This window comes from Littorina saxatilis, linkage group LG13, assembly GCF_037325665.1.
Source record: "Littorina saxatilis isolate snail1 linkage group LG13, US_GU_Lsax_2.0, whole genome shotgun sequence".
NCBI classification, from domain to species: domain Eukaryota; kingdom Metazoa; phylum Mollusca; class Gastropoda; order Littorinimorpha; family Littorinidae; genus Littorina; species Littorina saxatilis.
Genome location: NC_090257.1, coordinates 36,103,031 through 36,125,024, shown reverse-complemented (window position 1 = coordinate 36,125,024; position 21,994 = coordinate 36,103,031). Strand labels below are relative to the sequence as shown.

General features: G+C 47.6%; 1 protein-coding gene and 1 non-coding gene across 9 annotated transcripts in view; both read left to right on the top strand.

Moving 5' to 3' along the window:
* LOC138945619 (RNA-binding protein FXR1-like) overlaps positions 1 to 21,994 on the top strand; it is a 41,554-nt gene that overhangs the window by 8,683 nt on the left and 10,877 nt on the right. Inside the window, exons 5-15 of one of the 8 annotated variants that reach the window (XM_070317083.1) lie at positions 765 to 927; positions 1,405 to 1,521; positions 4,037 to 4,204; positions 5,315 to 5,393; positions 5,909 to 6,015; positions 13,913 to 14,017; positions 14,582 to 14,685; positions 17,273 to 17,370; positions 18,772 to 18,942; positions 20,620 to 20,727; positions 21,108 to 21,209. In XM_070317083.1, the coding sequence (XP_070173184.1) occupies positions 765 to 927; positions 1,405 to 1,521; positions 4,037 to 4,204; positions 5,315 to 5,393; positions 5,909 to 6,015; positions 13,913 to 14,017; positions 14,582 to 14,685; positions 17,273 to 17,370; positions 18,772 to 18,942; positions 20,620 to 20,727; positions 21,108 to 21,209 (1,322 nt within the window). Of the gene's footprint in view, positions 1 to 764; positions 928 to 1,404; positions 1,522 to 4,015; positions 4,205 to 5,314; positions 5,394 to 5,908; positions 6,016 to 13,912; positions 14,018 to 14,581; positions 14,695 to 17,272; positions 17,371 to 18,771; positions 18,943 to 20,619; positions 20,728 to 21,107; positions 21,210 to 21,994 lie in introns of all 8 variants that reach the window. The other 7 variants (XM_070317082.1, XM_070317080.1, XM_070317081.1 and 4 more) reach the window with 7 other exon arrangements.
* On the top strand, positions 7,280 to 7,398 carry LOC138946487 (5S ribosomal RNA). Its single transcript, XR_011449355.1, has one exon. It is a non-coding gene; the product is annotated as a 5S ribosomal RNA (ribosomal RNA).

Here is a 21,994-nt window from a genome sequence, read left to right as displayed (position 1 = left end):
CTTGGTTGAGTTTTGACTAGAGATTTTGATTCGAGTTTTGAAGCTCTTTTGGCGGGAGGACAGAATCCGGGCATTGCTAAAGCCGCCGTTTTTCTCGATGGATGCAATTGGTTGATGCGAGGAAGTTTGTTGTGAAAACCGTTGCAAATTTCGCTTCAACATGCCGTACATCATTGAGGATGACGATCCATCTAAGCTTGAGAAACTGGAGGCGGGTATAAAAAACAAGTGGAAGTCGGAATGGCTAGCAGAGAAGAATGACACAAACACAGAGCATCCAACTTGGCTGAAGAAGATCGATTTGACTGGTATGGGGTTCTGCATCATTTGCTCCAAATCTATCAAATACGGGAGCAGCGAGAAGAAAGCACTACTTCTGCATGCTAATCACGAGACCCACAAGAAGAATTTGCAGGTGAGGACTACAAGAGGCCAAATAATGGCTCTCAGATCTTCAAAATTGTCAACGTACACCGGGGGCGTTGCCGCCCGTACCCCCCAGCAGGGGCAGCGTACTTTCAGGTTTTTAATTTTTTGGGAGTGGCAACCTCGCTTGTTCATAATTTCAGATTATGTCTAGGTGTGGTACTTTGCTGTAACCAGGTGATGATCCAAAACCGCCAGGAATGGGAAGAATTCTCAGTCATCCAACTTTCTTCAGAAATCAAACTTTGTTATATGATATGATTGAGGCTGATTGCAGGGCTGCAAGACGGCCACACCTGATCACTGTTTCACCAGCAGAGCATGTTATGTGTGTGCAGCCCACCCATCACCGCTGAGAGTTTTCACCAGTTTGTGCTGGAGGTGCCACCAGACCTTCGAGATGGGTGTCAGGGAGAGGGAGCGCTTTTGGAACTTCGTAAGCATTTAGGTGGGGGCGCTGTTGTCTCCTACGACACCACGGATAGCTCCATCCATGTCTTGGTGAGTTGTCGCCCTTTTCCTGTCCTTCTGTCCTTTTGTGGAGTGTTTTTCTCTGAGGTATTGGGGCTGCGGCAGTGTGTTTTGTTGGAAATGTTTTCTTTTCAAGGCTTATTTCTACAAAGTATTAAGCTGCTTGAAGACTTGGCATCTGGTGCGGGTGAGACGAAAGGTTGAGGGATGATTTTATGTCTGCTCTGGCACAACAGAGTGGAGACACTTTTTGATTCTAAAAATACGTAATGTTCTGTTTGTGTCTGTAAAGACTGTAGGATGTCAGAAAGGAAGAGTTGTACATTTTGTATGTGAAACAGTGTGCATGTTTCCTGTTTCTAGTGTGGTAATCCATAGGTGCTAAAGAGTCAACAGGAATGAGTGTATGTGCGCCTTGAGTCGCCTGTTGGTGAGATATGTGCTCGTTACAAATATTGGTATTATTATTATTATTATTATTATTATTATTATTATTATGTGTTCCAGTCCACAAACCCAGCTGTGACCAAGCGAGCAACCATGATTGGTGACATGTTTCTCAGAAATGTTCGTCAAAAGCTTCTCCTGAAACAGAGGACTGAAGAAGCTGCAAAGAAACTGCAGGTTTGTATCATATCTGCGAAATTGTTTCTCGTTTGTGCATTTTTGGTGGGTCAGTGGAGGGTCAGATCAGAGATATTTTAATCATGGAGGAAATGTGTTCATCACTATACAAGTTTAAGTTAACCGCCCCACATTCTGCATCTTAGCAAAGTCTTGATCTAAAACGCTTCACTGCGGGTGTTTCACACAGTAGAAACTAAAGATCCCACACCCCTGACAAGACACTACAGTAAAACCTGTCTCTAAAGGACACCCTTGGGGTATGGTAATGGTGTCCCTATGAGACAGGTGTCCTTTCTTCACAAGTGGAGGGGCCGGGGCAATATTTTACAAAGAGCACTGAAAAGAGAGAGAGAGAGAGAGAGAGAATTGAGCTATTGAATACATACAGTAGAACCCCCTGTTTACGACTTTGGAAAAACCTTCAAAATTAGGTCGTAAAAAGGGGGGGTCTTAAAAGGGGGGTTTGAGTTTTTGGCCCGGGCGGTCATGAATTTGGTTGCCGTGTATTTACTGTCATGTTTAAACACAAACACACAGTTGCAGTTTACTGTCATATCAAAACACACACACACACCCAAACACATTACAGCAGAACAACTTGAACTCAAATTTCAAAGAAAATTTACTCATGGCGTAATACTCGCTCCCCGCTGAGTGAAGCACATTTGACATTGTGGCGCAACCAGTAAAATCCGAATGTCCTAACTCGATAGAAAGCATAACGACTTTTCTCCCGAATCATCTTTTCGCTCATATGAATGATTCGTCGCCTTGCATTGCTAAACTTGACCACGATCGTTGAGGTCTTCGTACAGGCTCCTCTCTTTGCGTACTTTTGCTTCGCTATCCTTCTCACCATCTAGATAACACCGAGTCATTATCCTTGACGACACACAGGATTTTCGTATTCCCGACTCCCAAGGAAGTCGCCGCGGATTGCCACTTCACTCGATTAGCGATTACTTTATTAGCTCTCTACTCAAGAGTTGGCGCTTTTCTTTTTCTTTCGCGAATCTTCGTTTGTCAACAAGACAGTCGTCGTGACAAGATAGCGTGCAGAAAAAAACCGGATGTATCAGGATCTCGCGCGCGCGAGATTTCATTTTTGACTCACATGCGAAGCAAAAGTGAGTCTATGTACTCACCCGAGTCGTCCGTCCGTCCGGAAAACTTTAACGTTGGATATTTCTTGGACACTATTCAGTCTATCAGTACCAAATTTGGCAAGATGGTGTATGATGACAAGGCCCCAAAAAACATACATAGCATCTTGACCTTGCTTCAAGGTCAAGGTCGCAGGGGCCATGAATGTTGCCTAAAAAACAGCTATTTTTCACATTTTTCCCATTTTCTCTGAAGTTTTTGAGATTCAATACCTCACCTATATATGATATATAGGGCAAAGTAAGCCCCATCTTTTGATACCAGTTTGGTTTACCTTGCTTCAAGTTCAAGGTCACAGGAGCTCTTCAAAGTTGGATTGTATACATATTTTGAAGTGACCTTGACCCTGAACTATGGAAGATAACTGTTTCAAACTTAAAAATTATGTGAGGCACATGTTATGCTTTCATCATGAGACACATTTGGTCACATATGATCAAGGTCAGGGTCACTTTGACCCTTATGAAATGTGACCAAAATAAGGTAGTGAACCACTAAAAGTGACCATATCTCATGGTAGAAAGAGCCAATAAGCACCATTGTACTTCCTATGTCTTGAATTGACAGCTTTGTGTTGCATGACCTTGGATGACCTTGACCTTGGGTCAAGGTCACATGTATTTTGGTAGGAAAAATGTGTAAAGCATGTGAGTCGTATGGGCTTTGCCCTTCTTGTTATTTCTTCTCGCGATAGTTGGAGGAGCGAGAGCCGCCATGTTGTGTTTTCGTCTGCTCGAAATATGCGCAAAAGTCGTAAATCATCCCCAAAAGCTCGGTCGTAAGTCGCGTTTTGGGTCATTATCCTTGACGTTACACAGGATTTGCGTCTTCCCGACTCCTCAGGAAGTCGCCGCGGATTCTATCGTGCGCGAGATTTAAAAAAAATTTTCGTCTCGCGATAGTTCGAGGAGCAAGAGCCACCATGTATTGTTTTCGTCTTTTCGAAGTTGCGTTTTCATGTACGTAGTGTCCGTTTGTGACAGTGTTTACACTTCCTACGGTCCGAAAAATCGTGTCCGCGTCCGTAAGTGGCAGGTGTCTGTCCGTTAAAGGTTAGTTATTGTTGAAATCGTGTTCGTTCCATGATAAACTGTCCGTATGTAGCAGGTGGCCGTTACAACAAGGGTCCGCTAGACTCAGGTTTTACTGTATTACCTCTGTATAACTTGAAAAAAGGACAAAACTTACTACAGCAAAAACAACGACTCGAACATACTTTTCTCTTAATCGACTCGTGAAGGCCAAGTCCTCCACTCATTAAATTTAATGGGGGTAAAGATTGTGTGAATTATGATCGCATGAGATGACTGACTGGTGGTTTTGACAGCAGGCTGTGTTTGATGATCAGAGCACCAAGATCCGGTCGGGCTACATGGAGGAGTTTGTGGTGCGAGAGGACCTGATGGGTCTGGCCATCGGCACGCATGGAGCCAACATCCAGCAGGCCCGCAAGATCGAGCACATCACTGGCATTGAGCTAGACGAAGCCACCTGCACCTTCAAAGTTTATGGAGAGGTGAGTGCTTGCTTCGTTTTGGTTACGCATCATGTTAGTCAGGTGTGCTTGCAGTTTCTTGACATTGTAAGAAACAGTCGCGAGAATATCCTCGGATGTGCGATTTTCTGTGGAAAGCAACTGATCCAAAGAGAGAGAAAAAGTTTCCTCAAAGCCATCAGATCCCCTTCAAATTTGCTACTTTTTGGGCACCCACTAGGGTGCTGCTCCTGGGTCTAGGCGTCCCTGGGAACCCAGCCATTTTTGACTCACATGCGAAGCAAAAGTGAGTCTATGTACTCACCCGAGTCGTCCGTCCGTCCGTCCGTCCGTCCGTCCGGAAAACTTTAACGTTGGATATTTCTTGGACACTATTCAGTCTATCAGTACCAAATTTGGCAAGATGGTGTATGATGACAAGGCCCCAAAAAACATACATAGCATCTTGACCTTGCTTCAAGGTCAAGGTCGCAGGGGCCATAAATGTTGCCTAAAAAACAGCTATTTTTCACATTTTTCCCATTTTCTCTGAAGTTTTTGAGATTCAATACCTCACCTATATATGATATATAGGGCAAAGTAAGCCCCATCTTTTGATACCAGTTTGGTTTACCTTGCTTCAAGGTCAAGGTCACAGGAGCTCTTCAAAGTTGGATTGTATACATATTTTGAAGTGACCTTGACCCTGAACTATGGAAGATAACTGTTTCAAACTTAAAAATTATGTGGGGCACATGTTATGCTTTCATCATGAGACACATTTGGTCACATGATCAAGGTCAAGGTCACTTTGACCCTTATGAAATGTGACCAAAATAAGGTAGTGAACCACTAAAAGTGACCATATCTCATGGTAGAAAGAGCCAATAAGCACCATTGTACTTCCTATGTCTTGAATTAACAGCTTTGTGTTGCATGACCTTGGATGACCTTGACCTTGGGTCAAGGTCACATGTATTTTGGTAGGAAAAATGTGTAAAGCATGTGAGTCGTATGGGCTTTGCCCTTCTTGTTCAGATATTTTCTTCAGCCTGCATCTAGCTTATAAGTTGTAAATGAAGGAGAAGCCAATCTGGACATGATTTGATTATAATGTGTGATACAGTCTGAATTGTTGAATGTGTGTGTCAGACAATGGAGGCGGTGAAGCAGGCCAGGGGAATGCTGGAATTCTCAGAGGAAACATTCCAGGTGCCCAGGGATTTAGTGGGTGAGTTGCTTCCTTTGTTGTTGCTTCCTTTTGCATCTCTCTCTCTCTCTCTCTCTCTCTCTCTCTCTCTCTCTCTCTCTCTCTCTCTCTCTCTCTCTCTCTATCTCTCTCTCTCTCTCTCTCTCTCTCTCTCTCTCTCTCTCTCTCTCTCTCTCTCTCTCTCTCTCTCTCTCTCTCTCTCTCTCTCTCTCTCTCTCTCTCTCTCTCTCTCTCTCTCTCTCTCTCTCTCTCTCTCTCTCTCAAACTGCAGTAGCAACTTGAAGAGCTGTTGGCCTGAAAAGTTCTGAATTGGGAGATACTGTGGAAGCCCCCTTTTAAGATCTAAAACAAACTGAGAAAATCATGTCTTAAAAAGGTGAGGTTATGAACAGAACACCAGTAAAACAAAAAAAGCAATGGTCTAAAAAATAAAAAGGTGAAGTCTGAAATCTAGGGGGGCCTTAGAAGGTGAGTTCTATTGCAAAAGATAACGCACGTATAATGCCCCAAATTAAAGATGTGTTTGTGTATTGCAGCCAAGGTGATTGGTAAGAACGGCCGCAACATCCAGGACATCGTGGACAAGTCTGGTGTGATCAGGGTCAAGATTGAAGGGGACAACGATCAGGAACACAGGGACGAGGTACTTAATGCCCATCTGTGGTAGTGCATCATATTGATTGAATGATGGAATCCCACGAGTGGCTGGCTGATTAATCCTATACATGCACACACCTGAGTAGAGCCACTCTTGCTGCTGCCAGCTTTACACTGGGAGGAAGCAACCCAAATTTGCCAGCAATGGGATGATGAAATATGAAGTCAAATCTTAAACCAGATAGACTGCTAACGTTCCAAAATTCAGAACCAACAAACAAGAATGGTAGGTCATTGTAACGTTTATCATTGTAACGTTTGTCAATATAACACTTACCTCGACAGTACTATTCTTGCACATTATCTATTATAGGCCGAAAAAATTGGACAAAACGCTGAGTGGGTACAATTATCTCCCATAACCATGCGCCACCGTGGATCCCAAGCACTGTCCGAGTGCTTCCCCCTTACAGGATGTAGGTGGCGCGTCCTCTTTCTTTTTTCGCGCGTGTCAGACCGGCTGTGTTTCTGCTACGCTCCCGGATTATTTTGGACTAAGAGGCTCCTTTTCTGTGTGGACTATCACCTGTTGGATTATTGTGTGTTATTCCACTTCTGGCTTGAGGCTACGTTGTGTTTCCTTCAACTTGTGCCTCCGTTTTTGTGTGGCGGACTCGGCGTGCCTCCCGTCCTACTTCGTGGTGACCGGTCGTCTGCTTCTCGTTTCGCCGCATTCACTTGAGTATTGACCTAAATTTTCTTTGAATTTTGTTAATTCTCGGTCTTTAAGGGTACGTACAGGGCGAGGTAGGATGTCTCGTCCTGTTTTGGGCTCTGGTTCTACGGAACCAGAGTCTGCCGGGGGCAACCCTTCTCCGGGCGCCCAGCGTCATGTTTTACGCACGGAGAAGGGGATCTTTCGGCGCTCCGACTCTCCCTCCCCAAACGCTTTGCGTTTGCGGCGAGGGAGGGCGGAGAAAGCCTGTTTGAGCAAGCTCAATGCGAGCTTGCTCAAACAGGCTGGGCTTGAGCCTGGGACTTCGGGCGGGGCTGCGCCGTCGAAGGTTCGGGGAAGGTCGAGGGGAAAGAAAAAGCTTCTTTCTCCTTCTCCTTCAGTGGAACAGGCTTCCCCCCCTTCGACGCCGTTGTCCGGCCCTCAGTCTCAGGCTTCAGCTCCTCCCGGTTTCAAGCCTGGGGGGAAGGTTTCCTTCTCCCCCCTGGCTCGAATCCGGGGGCAGGTCGATTCCCAACCCTCTTTGGGGGTTGGTGAATCCGATCTAGGGGCTACTGGAGAGACTCAGGTTTTGACAGCCAACGGCCATACCACGTTGAAAACACCGGTTCTCGTCCGACCACCGAAGTTAAGCAACGTCGGGCCCGGTTAGTACTTGGATGGGTGACCGCCTGGGAACACCGGGTGCAGTTGGCATTAAAATCTTCCTTTTCCGGTGCCTCTCCTGTGCCCTCCTCGGTTTCCACCGCTGTGGAAGCCAGGAGGGACACGGGTCCTCCTCTGAACTCCCTCGCTGGGTCGTCTGCTGCTGTTTTGACAGTAGTTTCGGCCTCCTGGGGGGGGAGATCGGAGGAGATGACGGGGTCTCTGAATTCCCTCCCCGCTGGGGTTGGGATGCGAATTGACCCCGTTCAGGGCGGTCCTGTGGGGGCAGGGGTTTCAGGCTTCGTGCCTACGACCACTGCTACTACGGTTCCCTCTGACGTCCGTGTGACTGGTGGCTGTCCCTCTTGAAACGCTCCGGCCGACTAGTTACTGGACGTGGAGGTGTTCGACAGAACGTGGTACTTCTGTCGAATGGTCAGGGCGACGGGAACATTGTTTCTGTTGCTCAGACCGACACCTCCGACCGGACCGTCTTGACCCCACGCCATTCCTTAGCGTCTGGTGTTCGGGTGACGGATGGTCCGGACCAAGGGTCCGGAACGTTCCAGGCTTACGGGTCGGGATCGAACCGGACCCACGGGTCCCGACTGGACTTGACCTCCGGGTTTGGTCCGGACGGGACCCATGGTACGGGACCGTACCGGACCTTAGGGTCCGGTGCGGGACAGTACCTCTGGCCCTTGCCGGACCCCCCGGACCTACGGGTCCGGATGGTACGGTACGGGACCAGTGTTTCGGTCGGGACCGGACCACCCGACCACCTCTGTTGGTCTGGGTGGTCTGGCACCGAACCGGAACACACCGGACCTACGGGTCCGGAGGGTACGGTACCGGACCAGTGGTCCGGTCGGGACCGGACCACTCGACCACCTCTGTTGGTCCGGGTGGTCTGGCACCGAACCGGACCATGCCGGACCTACGGGTCCGGATGGTACGGTATGTCCACGTCCGGACCGAGCCACCCGAACACTTCTGTGGGTACGGATGGTTCGGTACCGAACGGGACCTCCGGATGGTACGGGACCGGACCGAATCTACGGGTTCGGATGGTCCGGTACCGGACCACCCGACCACCTCTGTTGGTCCGGATGGTCTGTCACCGAACCGGACCATACCGGACCACCGGACCTACGGGTCCGGATGGTACGGTAGGTCCACGTCCGGACCGAACACTTCAGTGGGTACGGATGGTTCGGTGCCGTACGGGACCTCCGGATGGTATGGGACCGGACCACAGGACCGGAACACCGGACCACCCTACCGGATCGGTCCGGACCACCCGACCACCTCTGTTGGTCCGGATGGTCTGGCACCGAACCGGACCTACGGGTCCGGATGGTACGGTATGTCCACGTCCGGACCGAGCCACCCGAACACTTCTGTGGGTACGGGTGGTTCGGTGCCGAACGGGACCTCCGGATGGTGCGGGACCGGACCGGACCTACGGGTCCGGATGGTCCGGTGCTGGACCGGTGGTCCGGTCCGGACCGGACCACCCGACCACCTCTGTTGGTCCGGATGGTCTGGCACCGAACCGGACCATACCGGACTTACGGGTCCGGATGGTACGGTGTGTCCACGTCCGGACCGAGCCACCCGAACACTTCTGTGGGTACGGATGGTTCGGTACCGAACGGGACCTCCGGATGGTACGGGACCGGACCGGAACACCGGACCGGAACACCGGACCACCCTACCGGACCGGTCCGGACCACCCGACCACCTCTGTTGGTCCGGATGGTCTGGCACCGAACCGGACCTACGGGTCCGGATGGTACGGTACGTCCACGCCCGGACCGAACCACCCGAACACTTCTGTGCGTAGGGATGGTTCGGTGCCGAACAGGACCTCCGGATGGTACCGGACCTACGGGTCCGGACCTACGGGTCCGGATGGTCCGGTGCGGGACCACCCGACCACCTCTGTTGGTCTGGATGGTCTGGCACCGAACCGGACCATACCGGACCACCGGACCTACGGGTCCGGATGGTACGGTATGTCCACGTCCGGACCTAACCACCCGAACACTTCTGTGGGTACGATGGTTCGGTGCTGAACGGGACCTCCGGATGGTACGGCACCGGACCGGACCACCCTACCGGACCGGATCGGCACCCCCGACCGGACCGGACCATTTCTTTTCTGATCAGACCCGATGGGTTCCTGTTCAGTCTATAAATGGCGGGGGTTCGTTGGCTGGGCTGACCCAACAGTCGCAGGGTTGTTGTTTTTCTCCCCCTTCGGCTGCTGGAGACGTTTCGTCTTTGGGGCAGGGGTCTTCGCGGCCTCTTGCTTCTGTGGGCGTTTCTTCACAGCCTGCTTCATCGCTTTCGGCTCTTCCCCCTCAAGCTCCCTACACTCCTGCTTTTGAGGAGTTGTCGGGAAGTGAAGAGGAGAGTGAGTCGGAGGACGATAGGGAGGAGGATCAGGGTCGCCCTGAGGTTAACACTGAACCTCTACCCTTGCCGGTTTCTGATGGAACTTCCGAAGTTATGCTTCGTACTTTCCAACAGTACATGACAGACATCACGCGGCGTCTTGACGTCACGGATGCCTCTCTTAAGCGTCTGTCGTCTAGTGTTGACACACAGGACGTGGACCCGGGGTCTGAGGACGAGAGGCAGGAGGCTCGTCCTCGCACAGCTAGAAGGACGTTTGAACAGTTTCAGGACGTCCTTCCCTGAGACGCCCTCTCGTCCTTTGAGTCCGCTTCGGCCCGGGCGCGGGAGGCTCACGCCGCGTCTGCCGGCGGCTCGTTTTATGAACGATCCGGCCGCCGGCAATTCGCGTTCCACCCTAGTCTAAGTGCCACGGTGGAAGCGGCAGCACATCGCCTGAGGAGTACAGATTCACGTGCAAACGCGACCTATGTTCCTCGGGAGGACGCGGGTTCAGTGCCATGCTTTCCTTCGGGAGGCGCACCTCCACTGTTTCCTCGTGTCCAATCTGTTTCGTCCCTCCCTTTTCCCTTTGACTCTCGAACTCTCCCTTTCCAGACTTCGAGTGTTTAGGGTGGGGCTGACGGTGATGTGTTCGTTGGGGAGGTGCCTTCGGTCAAGAAGGTGGAACTGAGCTCTGCTTCGTTCCACAATCTTGAGGCCACCGTTTCTTCCACAGTCGAGGCCCATTCACAGGCCTTGACATGGATGAGCACGCTGTCCACACTGTTGGACCCTCCCGATCGGGCAGAGTCCGATTCCACTCGGGTCCTTGACACGGTTCGAGTGGATCGGGCTTTGCATGCCGTGCGATCGTGCGTGACGTCTGCGGCAGAATTGGCCATTGGAACACGGGTCCACTTTATTGGCCCTGTTCCGTGATCATTTTCTGCCTACTTCTATAGTGCCTCCGGATATGAGGAAGAGTCTGAGGAACACGTTTCCTCAGCCTTCTTCCCTCTTTCATCCGGACACTGTTCGTTCTGTGGTGGAGTCCACACGCCAGAGGAACACTGATTCTCTGATGGTTGGCCTCGCTGCTTCGGCGACGGCGGCGGGGAGTAAGAGAAGTGCTACAGTCACCTCCAGCTCCCAGCCTCAGAAGAAGAAGAAGAAGCCAGTTTCACTGCCTCCTTCTTCCTCCTCTTAGGCGCCTGTTGCGTTCCCAAGCAAGACGAAGGGTGCTCAGACAGATAAGGGGAAGCAGCACCACCAGGGGGGGGTGGTCGCAAGCCTGCGCCTGCCCGCCAGCAGAATTTTCAGTGAGTCCCGGCCCTACGTTGACGCCCCCTCAAGTTGCCCCTCTTTCGTCCGTCGGTTCCCTTTTTTCGGGCCCGCGGCATGTGGGGCAGACTGGTCTCCAACCAGTTTTTCTTGAGGGTGGTGTGGTCGGGGTTTTCTCTACCGCTGTCGTCACAACCTCCATTGTCCGCTCTACCTTGGACGTTCCCCCCTCCTCGAGAGCCTGCCAGATGGCAGGCTCTTCAGGACGAGGTGAACTCGTTGGTCGAGAAGAAGGCGGTCTACCCCCTTTCTCAGCCTTCTCTGGGGTTCTGCTCCCGCCTGTTCACCGTCCCCAAAAAGGACGGCCGGTTCAGGCCGGTGTTGGACCTCTCCACCTTGAACTTGTACCTTCACAGGTGCAAGTTCAAGATGGAAACCCCTTCGTCGGTCCGGTTGGCCATCCGGCCAAACGATTGGGCCATGTCTGGGACCTCCAGGATGCTTACTTCCACATCCTGGTGGCCCCGGGGTACCGACATCTGCTCCGGTTCGTTTGGGAGGGCACGGTGTTCGAGTTTCGGGCCCTCCCATTCGGCCTGTCCTTGGCCCCTCTGATTTTCAACGGGGACAACAACACCACATGCTTAGCTTACCTTCGCCACCAGGGGGGCACCAATTCTCGGTCCCTCTCCCTGTTGGCGGAGGAGATTCTGCTCTGGTGCCAGACCAATCAGGTCCGGATGTCAGTCCAGTTCGTTCCGGGGAAACTGAACGCCCTGGCCGACATTCTCAGTCGGGGCGATCAGGTTCTCTCCACAGAATGGACCATCGCTCACAACGTTCTACAGCGTCTGTGGGCAAGGTGGGACCGTCCTCTGATCGTTCTGTTCGTAACTCGATTCAGCGCTCGGCTTCCCAGGTACGTCAGCCCCTTTCGAGACATGAATGCGTTCCACTTGGACGCATTCACTCTCTTGTGGAGGCTCCTCGATGCTTACGCCTATCCCCCGACATCTCTGATTCCGAGGGTGCTGGCAAAATATCTGCAGGAACGACCAAGACTGATTTTGGTCGCGCCTTACTGGCCAACAGCTCCGTGGTTTCCAGATCTTCGCGGTCTCACCCACGTAGACCCTCTACCTCTGGATCTGGACGGGGGAGGTCTGCTCCAGCCTCGATCATGCCTCCCTCATCCACGTCCAGAGAGTCTGTGCTTGACCGCATGGCTCTTGTGCGCTCCAAACTGCTTGCACTAGGATTGCACAAGAGTTCAGTAGAGTTTTCCTTGAACGCTAAGAGGCGATCAACTAATCAGCTCTACGACTTACGCTGGAGAGCTTGGGCCACCTTCGCCTTGTCCAAGGGGATAAAGCCGCTTTATCCCTCAACACAGGACTTGGCCAACTTCCTGGTGGAAGTGTATCAAAAGAAGAGTCTTTCTTCTAAGACTCTTCTTGGATACAGATCTGCCATCGCTTCCACGATTGCGGCCGCTACTGGTCGCAGAACTGAACACTTGATCAGGTCCTCCCTCATCGCTAATGTCCTTTCGGGTATTAGCAATGCAGCGGTGTCTAAACCTCGGGTTTCATTTCCCAAGGGGGATGTCTTTCTGGTCCTCAAACTCCTGCGTAGCAATGAGTTTGAACCCCTGGCAGGCATCAGTATCAAGTTGCTGATTTTTAAGACTAATTGTTCCTCATCGCTTTAGCCACTTGCCGTAGACTCAGTGGTATTCAAGCTTTGAGTGGCCTGGACTTTGACATTGAGTTCACCACACAGCAGTGGTTGCTAGCATGGTCACGTCAGTCTAAGGTATGTTTCTTGGGTATATTTTATTTTACGGTAGTACTGTTCGAAAATTGCCTGGGTATCTTAATCCTTGGATTTAAGTGATTTTGATTAAGGAGTTTAATACTCTACATATCACCCTCACACCACTCTGGTATTCTGTGCAAGAATAGTACTGTCGAGGTAAGTGTTATATTGACTGTAAGGCTTCTTTTTAAGCCTACTGTCTATATGATACTTACCGAGACAGTACTATTAGAGTTTCCCTCCCGCCTCCCCTCTTGATATGTTATGGGCTTTTTGAGGGTCTGCAGCTCATAAAGAAAGAGGACGCGCCACCTACATCCTGTAAGGGGGAAGCACTCGGACAGTGCTTGGGATCCACGGTGGCGCATGGTTATGGGAGATAATTGTACCCACTCAGCGTTTTGTCCAATTTTTTCGGCCTATAATAGATAATGTGCAAGAATAGTACTGTCTCGGTAAGTATCATATAGACAGTAGGCTTAAAAAGAAGCCTTACAATCATTGTAACGTTTATCATTGTAACGTTTATCATTGTAACGTTTATCATTGTAACGTTTATCATTGTAACGTTTATCATTGTAACGTTTATCATACAGAACGTCTACCCAGGTGTGTGCATGTCAATGAAATATGGAGTAAAAGCCTACGCTTGCGTTATATGTTTGAACCAATGAAGAAATAGGCGAATAGCAAGTTGTTGCCTGTGCGGCCCTATGCTCCACAGGGAGTCTACAGGAATAAGTCAAGTCAAGTTGTTGCCTGACTTATGTGCATTGTTTTGCTCCCAACCACCCTCTTTCTGTGGATTTGAAATCTGCAAGAATTCAATGCTGTATTAATTTAATGTCATTTTGGATGTTCTTAGAACCTTCTTTGATGTGTGTATTTTGATTTACGATGAAAAAAACCTCTGCATCAGTAAGCAGGGATGATGCAGTATCTCTATGTCTTAACGCTGAGGATGTCATTTGATGTGCACAAAAACAGCACCCACAGCTGTGCATATTGGTTGTGTTGGCTGTCATGCATTGAACGTTACACGCTGATTGCGCTCGTGTTACAGCAGACGGACCCCGGCCCAACGCAGGTACCTTTCATCTTTGTGGGAACACAGGAGAGCATCAGTAATGCCAAGCTTCTGCTGGAGTACCATCTGGATCACCTCAAGGTAATGCTAGCTGCAGTCAGTCAGTGTTGTGTAGCAGTAGAGTCGCTGTAAATATGTCTGCTATGGGGTGTTTGTAGTCACTGGGTAAGAAAAGGGAGAACATTCACTGCAGGAAAAGAGAGAGTGTGTTTGTGTGCATGCAGAATGGAGATCAAGAATGTGTGTGTGTCTGTTTTCATATCATGATGCGTCTGTGTACATGTGTGTTTGTGCAGGCATGAATATATGTGGCAGTGGATGTCTTGGTGCTACACATGAAGATAAAGAGAATGTGTGTGTCGGTGTTCATATCTTGATGCGTCTGTTAACATGTGTGTTTGTGCAGGCATGAATATATGTGGCAGTGGTTGTCTTGGTGGTACACATGGAGATTGCGAATGTGTGTGTCTGTGTTCATATCTTTATGTGCCTGTGTACATCACTACGTGTGTTTGCAAAGGCATGAATGTACGTGGCAGTGGATGTGTTTGTGGTACACGTGTGTTGCAGCATAAACTGACTTTGTCATTTTGTTTGTTGAAATGAGACTATTGGTGAGGTAACACCAGTGAACTGTTGTTGCAGGAAGTGGAACAGCTGCGTCAAGCCAAACAGGAGATTGACATGCAGCTGAAGAGTTTATCAGGCCCACAGTCTGGTTCCTACTTCCCCCCACCCCGTGATCGCAGGTATGGTGGGTAAGTGTGCTTTGCGGTGCTTTCCCCCCTGATTAACATCTAACTTGCCTACCACAGTAATACCTATCAGCTCTTGGCATGAATAAAGCTCAGGGAAATTGTCTACAAGCCACTTCCATTCAGCATGTTTGACACCTGTCAACTGGAAGTTAAGGAGGTAGGTAAGTGCTTCAGGCATGATACCATTGAGACCTTTTTCCACTCACCTCTGAATAATCAGGAGAGACTTGTGTAACAGGGCCTAGCATTGTAAGCCGTTCGGCGTACTTTACGCCGAAATAACATCTCCAGTACGCGGAACTCGATTTGGTGTACGCCGAAATGCAAAAACCTGTTATTCACAAACGGTAAACCCAAACAGTCCCCGCTTTCGTTTTGTGCGCCGTTCGGTTCAATTCTCAATCGGTTTGACAGTTTGCTTGAGCACGTACTTCCTCTGGCATCGCGCGAGCATGCTTTGTGCCGGTGTTTTGTGGCTCTGGACTTGAAATAATGTCTCGAAGCGACATTGTTGAACGTGGTCAGCCATTCAGTGACAAAGAATCCAGGTATTCCTGGAGGTGAGAACAGCTGGATTTCGTTCCCAGGGTTCCCACAGGTCATGGAAAACCTGGAAAGTCATGGAATTTGATTTTTAATTTTCCAGGCCTGGAAAGTCATGGAATTCCAATTCAAGTCATGGAAAGTCATGGAATTTAACAAAAATAAGAAAGAAAAAAAATCAACCTTTGAAATGACAGGACCAGCAAACATTACCGATAATCTGACTGCGTAGCAAATGCTTGCCTTGCTTGTCGAAGAGACACTGCGTAGAAACCGACTCAAATTCAGTGCAAAGCAAGCCAGTGTCAAAACTGGCAGTGACAAGACGTAAAAAGTTTGCGTGTTCGGAAATGGCGACCTGTGGATGTAGTCATGGAAAATGTTATTGAGGCTCATGGAAAGTCATGGAAAAGTCATGGAATTTTGTTTCTAAAAACCAGTGGGGACCCTGCGTTTCGAAGGCGGAAGGCAAGTCAGAAGAAGTAATGTGCCGATACGGACTATGGCATAATTTAGTTGCTCAATCTTCTTTGGGGGGGGGGGGGGGGGGGCATTTTAGGTAAAAAAATCTCCAACAAATCTTCAAAATCCCCGCCTTTGTAAGCTGAACTCACTTTTTCCAATGCTAGGCCCTGGTGTAATGAGCAGAGGCCAGCAAGCTGGCTGTCTGTAGACGAAAATCTTAACGTTAGAGTTTTATTGGATGTTATGACGCTAGAGCTTTGAAACTTTACACACTACTAGGGTTTATTGATAAATGTGCTCATGCTGCCTTGAAATCCTTTGTTTTTGCATTTCCTATTTCACAATCCTTGGGAACATCTTTCAAGTTCTACACTTAAATCTTGTATGTTTGTAACTTTAGAAATAGCATGTGTATGCAGCTTACAGTACTTCTGCATGTTCTGTACAGCCAGCATAGAAAAGTTGGATGTGCATGAGAAAATACTGACAGCATGAAAAGCATAAATGCAGTTATTCAACCAGATTGTTTCATTAGATGGAGATGGGATAAAAACGTTTCATTAGATGGAGAGGGGATAAAAACGTTTCATTTGATGGAGAGGGGATAAAAACGTTTCATTAGATGGAGAGGGGATAAAACCGTTTCATTAGATGGAAAGGGGATAAAACCGTTTCATTAGATGGAGAGGGGATAAACATGTTTCATTAGATGGAGAGGGGATAAAAACGTTTGATTAGATGGAGAGGGGATAAAAACGTTTCATTAGATGGAGAGGGGATAAAAACGTTTCATTAGATGGAGAGGGGATAAAAACGTTTCATTAGATGGAAAGAGCCACAAAGAAGTGATGATAACAAGAGAAGAATTCGTAACTTGGGTCAAAACAATTTCTTCAATTGGCAATTAAGGTCATTTTTGGCTCACGTAAGTGTAGCCTATGCGATCGTAACTTTGTCTGTCTGTGCGTGCGTGCGTGCGTCTGTGCGTGTGTATGTCTGTGGTAGAAACTCTAACATTTGAAGACGTCACATTACATTGACGTCACATTATGACGTAAGAGGGTTAGACGTCACGCGAAGGAAGTACTGACAGTCTCGGTCATTATTATTTTGAGCGCGCCGAGACTAGTTGGCAGTCGTGTCCTTGTAAGTAGGCTACATGCAGACAGACAGATCTAGATCTAGTGTCTCGCTTTCTTGCACAGTTTCACCTATGCTCTTTATGTGTGTGTGTGTGTGTGTGTGTGTGTGTGTGTGTGTGTGTGTGTGTGTGTGTGTGTGTGTGTGTGTGTGTGTGTGACGGAGTGATTGAGTTTGTGTTACTGTTTGTCGATTTCTTACGTGAGCCTTGAAGGCTTCGCCTCTTGTTTCATGTATCCTGTGATGGCTGTTGTAGTATTTCCCAACAAATGTTTTATTTCTGAACATCAAGTGGTTAGTTTAATCATTAAAGGCTGATTGCCTTTTGTTCCTGTTTTTTCAACTGCAACCTGAAGATCTAATTCAGTTTTATGCATTATCCAAAAGTGTTGATTGCACTTATAAGTCAAGCTGTGTTTTCTTTGCACAGGAACAGCAACGACCCTTACACCGATGGGAATCGTCGCGGTCGAGGAGGTATGCGGGGCATGGGAGGTCGAGGACGTCGATGGAATACTGACAGACCAGGTACACAATCGCTAACAATAATCATGACAAACGATGACTTTATACAAAAGGTGCCATGCCTCTCATGTAAAGGATTATGTTAACCACTGGGTGTTTACAAGGAATTAGTCTGTTTTTTCACTTGGACACAATCTACAGCCTCACTACTTTCTGTGCAGTGGGAAGTTTTTTGCAAGTGACGCCTAACTCAATTTGCAAAATGAATTGCGTCAAAGATTCCCACTCTGTAGGGAAAGCTGCCAGACTGTTGGTGTGTGGTATGTGTCCAACTGGAAGGATGCGCTTATCCCTGGACACTTCTGTCAAGGTGCTCATAATCATTTACATGGGAAGGAATGTATCTTAAAATGTGTTGCTGAGCTAAGTTAGGACTCCCTAAGCGCACTTGTATCCACATCTGGGTCAGTAAGATCTGTCACACACAAAAAGCAGAAAATAGAATAAATAACAAACAGCGTACCTCCTTGTGTGTGCGTTATGCTGCTCTTTTGAAGAAAAACGCCTGCGGATGCAAGCTGAGACATAAATGGACTGGCGATGTGCGTATGGAGTTCTAACTTAATCTGTACACCTCAGGTTGTTCAGTTTGTGTTACAGCAGTTTGTTTCACTCCTTTTTGCCATGGGTTTATGTTCATTTAGTTTTGGAGACCTATTCCACTGCTTATATGATGGCAAAAATGTGTATAAGTATGAATAGTGGATTTCAACATTCTGCTCTGCTTACAATATATTGTGTGTACACTACTTTATGTGACCAGTGTTTTTTGTTAGATTTAATTGTTCAAGATTATTTTATTTTGTTAAAAGTTGTCCATTTCAAAGTTCAGATTACTGCTTCAACTTTGGGTTCTTGTAATGTTCTTTTTGTTCATCTCAGAATATGTGTACTAGAGTTTTTGTGTTTTACATGAACTGAGAGGGAGACACAGACAGTGGAATATGCAAGGCATAAGACATTGGATAGTCTAGACTGAATCTGTTTAGGCGAAGAATCTACCAGAGTGCATAGATAAATGGCAATGCTTGGAAAGGAATAATTCATTTAGCTACTGGAAGCAGGTAAAGAAAATTATGAAAATGAAGAGGGATACCAAACTGAGGGACAGGAGGTTGACGGTTTTTGAACAAGAACAAACCTGCGAAAATAAAATAACTACCCCCCCTCCTGTTAGCACTTGGGGGCAAGTTGTGGTTGCACTGGTTGCCTTTCCCCATGAATCAGACCAGAAACCATTTCGCTGTCAGTAGCCCTATGTGTGTTGCCGTTAAAGGTTGAGCCAGGGTATATAAAGGTGCCTTTGCTTCTGGAGCAGCATAAATTAAAAAGATTTGAATCAGGAAAAAGCCTTCACTGGGCATGCAACCCGACAGTTAACCTTGGGTTTCTGTGGCTTTAAAGGAGAGGAGCCCTCCCCTGTTGGTGATTGGTCCTCGGAGGTGGTGGAGGAGGAACGCAGGCAATCGGGCTACTTGACAGACAGCGTGCTGAGTGGAAGGGGGCGGGGCTATAGGCGAGGAGGGCGTGGCCGAGGTAGAGGAATGGGTGGGGGTTACCCCAGTAGAGAGTCCGGTGAGTGTTTGGTTTCTATCTTTATGCCTGCATTGCTTGCTGTGCCTCCGTCTTGTCTAAGCCACTGTTCTGCTTGCATGAGTTGACTGCCCACTCTTGGCATTGCCAGGTCTATTTCTGGCACCAAGAATAGTGAGGATGAGCTACAGGTGCAATGTCTGTGGTACTGTACCAGGGTTCTGAGTTTGTGTGGACGCTCTTGTAGAAGGAATTAGGATGGAGATGACTTGCCTAGCTCTTGCCTGCTGTGATTGGATAAGGGTTGTTTATGAGACCAGTTTCCATGACACTGACTGGCTAAAGATTTGTTGTCACTGACGTTTGGCTGGATTAACCTGCTTGTTGCACTTGATTGTCACTAATCAGTTAGAAGTGATTGACTGGTGAGTATTGTTAAGGAACAGCAGAGGAATGCAATGAGCTGTTGGAAGAACAGACTTGTGTTGAATAGCATGTTGCCCAAGATTAGCACTAGATGTTGAAAACCTGCCTTGACAATAACACTCGCTCACTTTTGTCCCCTCTAACAAGGTTACAAAGGAATGAAAATTGTATTTAAGAAAAGGAAATTACTTGTACTATTTAAATATATTTTCTTTGAATGCTACGCAGAGCAGATTCCCTACGCCGCCCTGTTGCGGTGCCTTTTCTTTGTGTTTGTGTGTTGTGAATGTGCTTGTTTGGTTCATTCGTTGAATGAGATAATGCGTTGCTTATGAAGGTGGATTCCACAGAAATGTTTGATTACTAACAGTAACAGTGCTTCTCTGCCCCAACCCCACCCTCCGCGCAGGAAACATGGCACTGATGTTGCTTTGAAATTGTCTAGTATACTGGATTGTGTTGCATTTTAGTCATCCTTTCTTTATTTTATTGTTAGAATGATGCAAACATGAGAGTAAACATAAGTGGGGGGAGAGGGGTAGTGGATTCAGTTTTTATGTCTGTGTGTATTTAGATGTAATTGTACCTGCATCCATTTATCTTTAGGTTGTTCTTTTTTCTCATTTAAAAAGTACTTATCCAGGTTTGGGGTGTTTTTTGCAAGATGTGAAGTAGCCTAGGGATTAGGGACATGTTGCTGTAGGTATTATCCACATGTTTTGAGCTGGATTCATTTTCATTCATATTCTTTTACTGATTTACCAGTGGTTGCTGTTGTTCGTTGTTAATATAAATAGGTGTTCACTACATTGGGGTGTGCACTTTAAAGATCCCACGATTGACAAAAGGGTCTTTCCTGGCAAAATTGTATAGGCATAGATAAAAATGTCCACCAAAATACCCGTGTGACTTGGAATAATAGGCCGTGAAAAGTAGGATATGCGCCGAAATGGCTGCGATCTGCTGGCCGATGTGAATGTGTGACGTATTGTGTAAAAAAAATTCCATCTCACACGGCATAAATAAATCCCTGCGCCTTGAATATGTGCGCGATATAAATTGCATAAAATAAAAATAAAAAAATAAATAAAATCCCTGCGCTTAGAACTGTACCCACGGAATACGCGCGATATAAGCCTCATATTGATTGATTGATTGATTGTTGATGTTAAGACGTGTCTGGTGATTGCAGCATAGCATCATATTAACATTTTAACATGGACTGTTAGTTGAGGGCCGTGCTCTGTCTTGCATGATCGGTCAGTAGACGCTTGCTTCTCCTCTCTGCCTCAGATTACGGTGGGAATAGGTACGACCGACGACCCCACCGCGGTGGCTATGACGACGGTTACCATCATGACAACAACAATCCTTACCATCAGGGTCAAGGGCCTCGCTCGTGTAGGTGTTCTGTGTGTCTTGTGTGTGTGTGGTCTTCTATTGCCTAAACAAACGTTGGAAGAAAATGAGGTGATGAAGGGATCTAATAACACAGGTGATTAATTGTTTGTATGCATGTTTTAACTGAAGGACGTTGTCTATGTTTGATGAATTAATTCCAAACTTAGCTTGCTCTGGAAACTTACCATGTTGGGAAAGATGTTTTGTTGATTTAATTTGTGTGTGTGTCAGGGTGTATAGGAAAGTTTTGGAATTACTTTCTGATAGAAATCATAAAACCAGCTTTGATAAGTGGCAAAGAAACTTTTGCATCTAAAATAAGTAGGAAACACACTTTTCGGAGTGAATGTTGATAGCTGTTGTGTGGATTTCTTTTGCAGTTAACTATGATGACGAGGAGTCTCGAGACGTCAGGTCACGTCGACGAATGACAGATGATGATGATACAGTATTAGACAACGCTAGTGTCAACAGTCAAGATGGTAACTTTCTTTCTCTCTCTTCTTTCTGTCCTCGCGCCCCCTAATTGGCGTAGAGGCGCGTCCGCCGGGTGGTGGATGGGGGAGCCTTCTCCACTAACTTCTGAGAGAAGGTTGCATCACTCTCGATGCCGTGAACCTAATTAGGATCTTTTTCTTGTTTCTTTATTTCTGCCTCCCCAAAGTCCTTTTACTTTCCTTTTCTCACCCATAAAATTCTTCACTTATTACCCTTGTTAAGTGGTTCTTGTATAGAATATAGTCAATGTTTGTAAAGATTTTAGTCAAGCAGTATGTAAGAAATGTTTAGTCCTTTGTGCTGGAAACTTGCATTCTCCCAGTAAGGTCATATATTGTACTACGTTGCAAGCCCCTGGAGCAATTTTTTGATTAGTGCTTTTGTGAAAAAGAAACACTTAACAAGTGGCTCTATCCCATCTCCCCCCTTTCCCCTATCCCATCTCCCCCCTTTCCCTCGTCGCGATATAACCTTCGTGGTTGAAAACGACGTTAAACACCAAATAAAGAAAGATCAGAGATCTACAATAAATAATCCTGACATAGATTCACAAACACAAGACGTCAAATCTTGTCGGATGGTGAGGTGTCGGAGAGAGGTGTCAAGGGGGGGTCCTGGTTTGAAAACACCTTCAGTGTGGAATTGCGTGGGGGTCTGCAAGAATCAGGAATGACGTCTTTCTGAAAGGTCTCTGCGGGAAGAAAATACAGGTCTGAAGCAAGGATCCAGGAACAGTTGCAGCAAAAAAAGTTCAGGCAGAGCTTTGGAC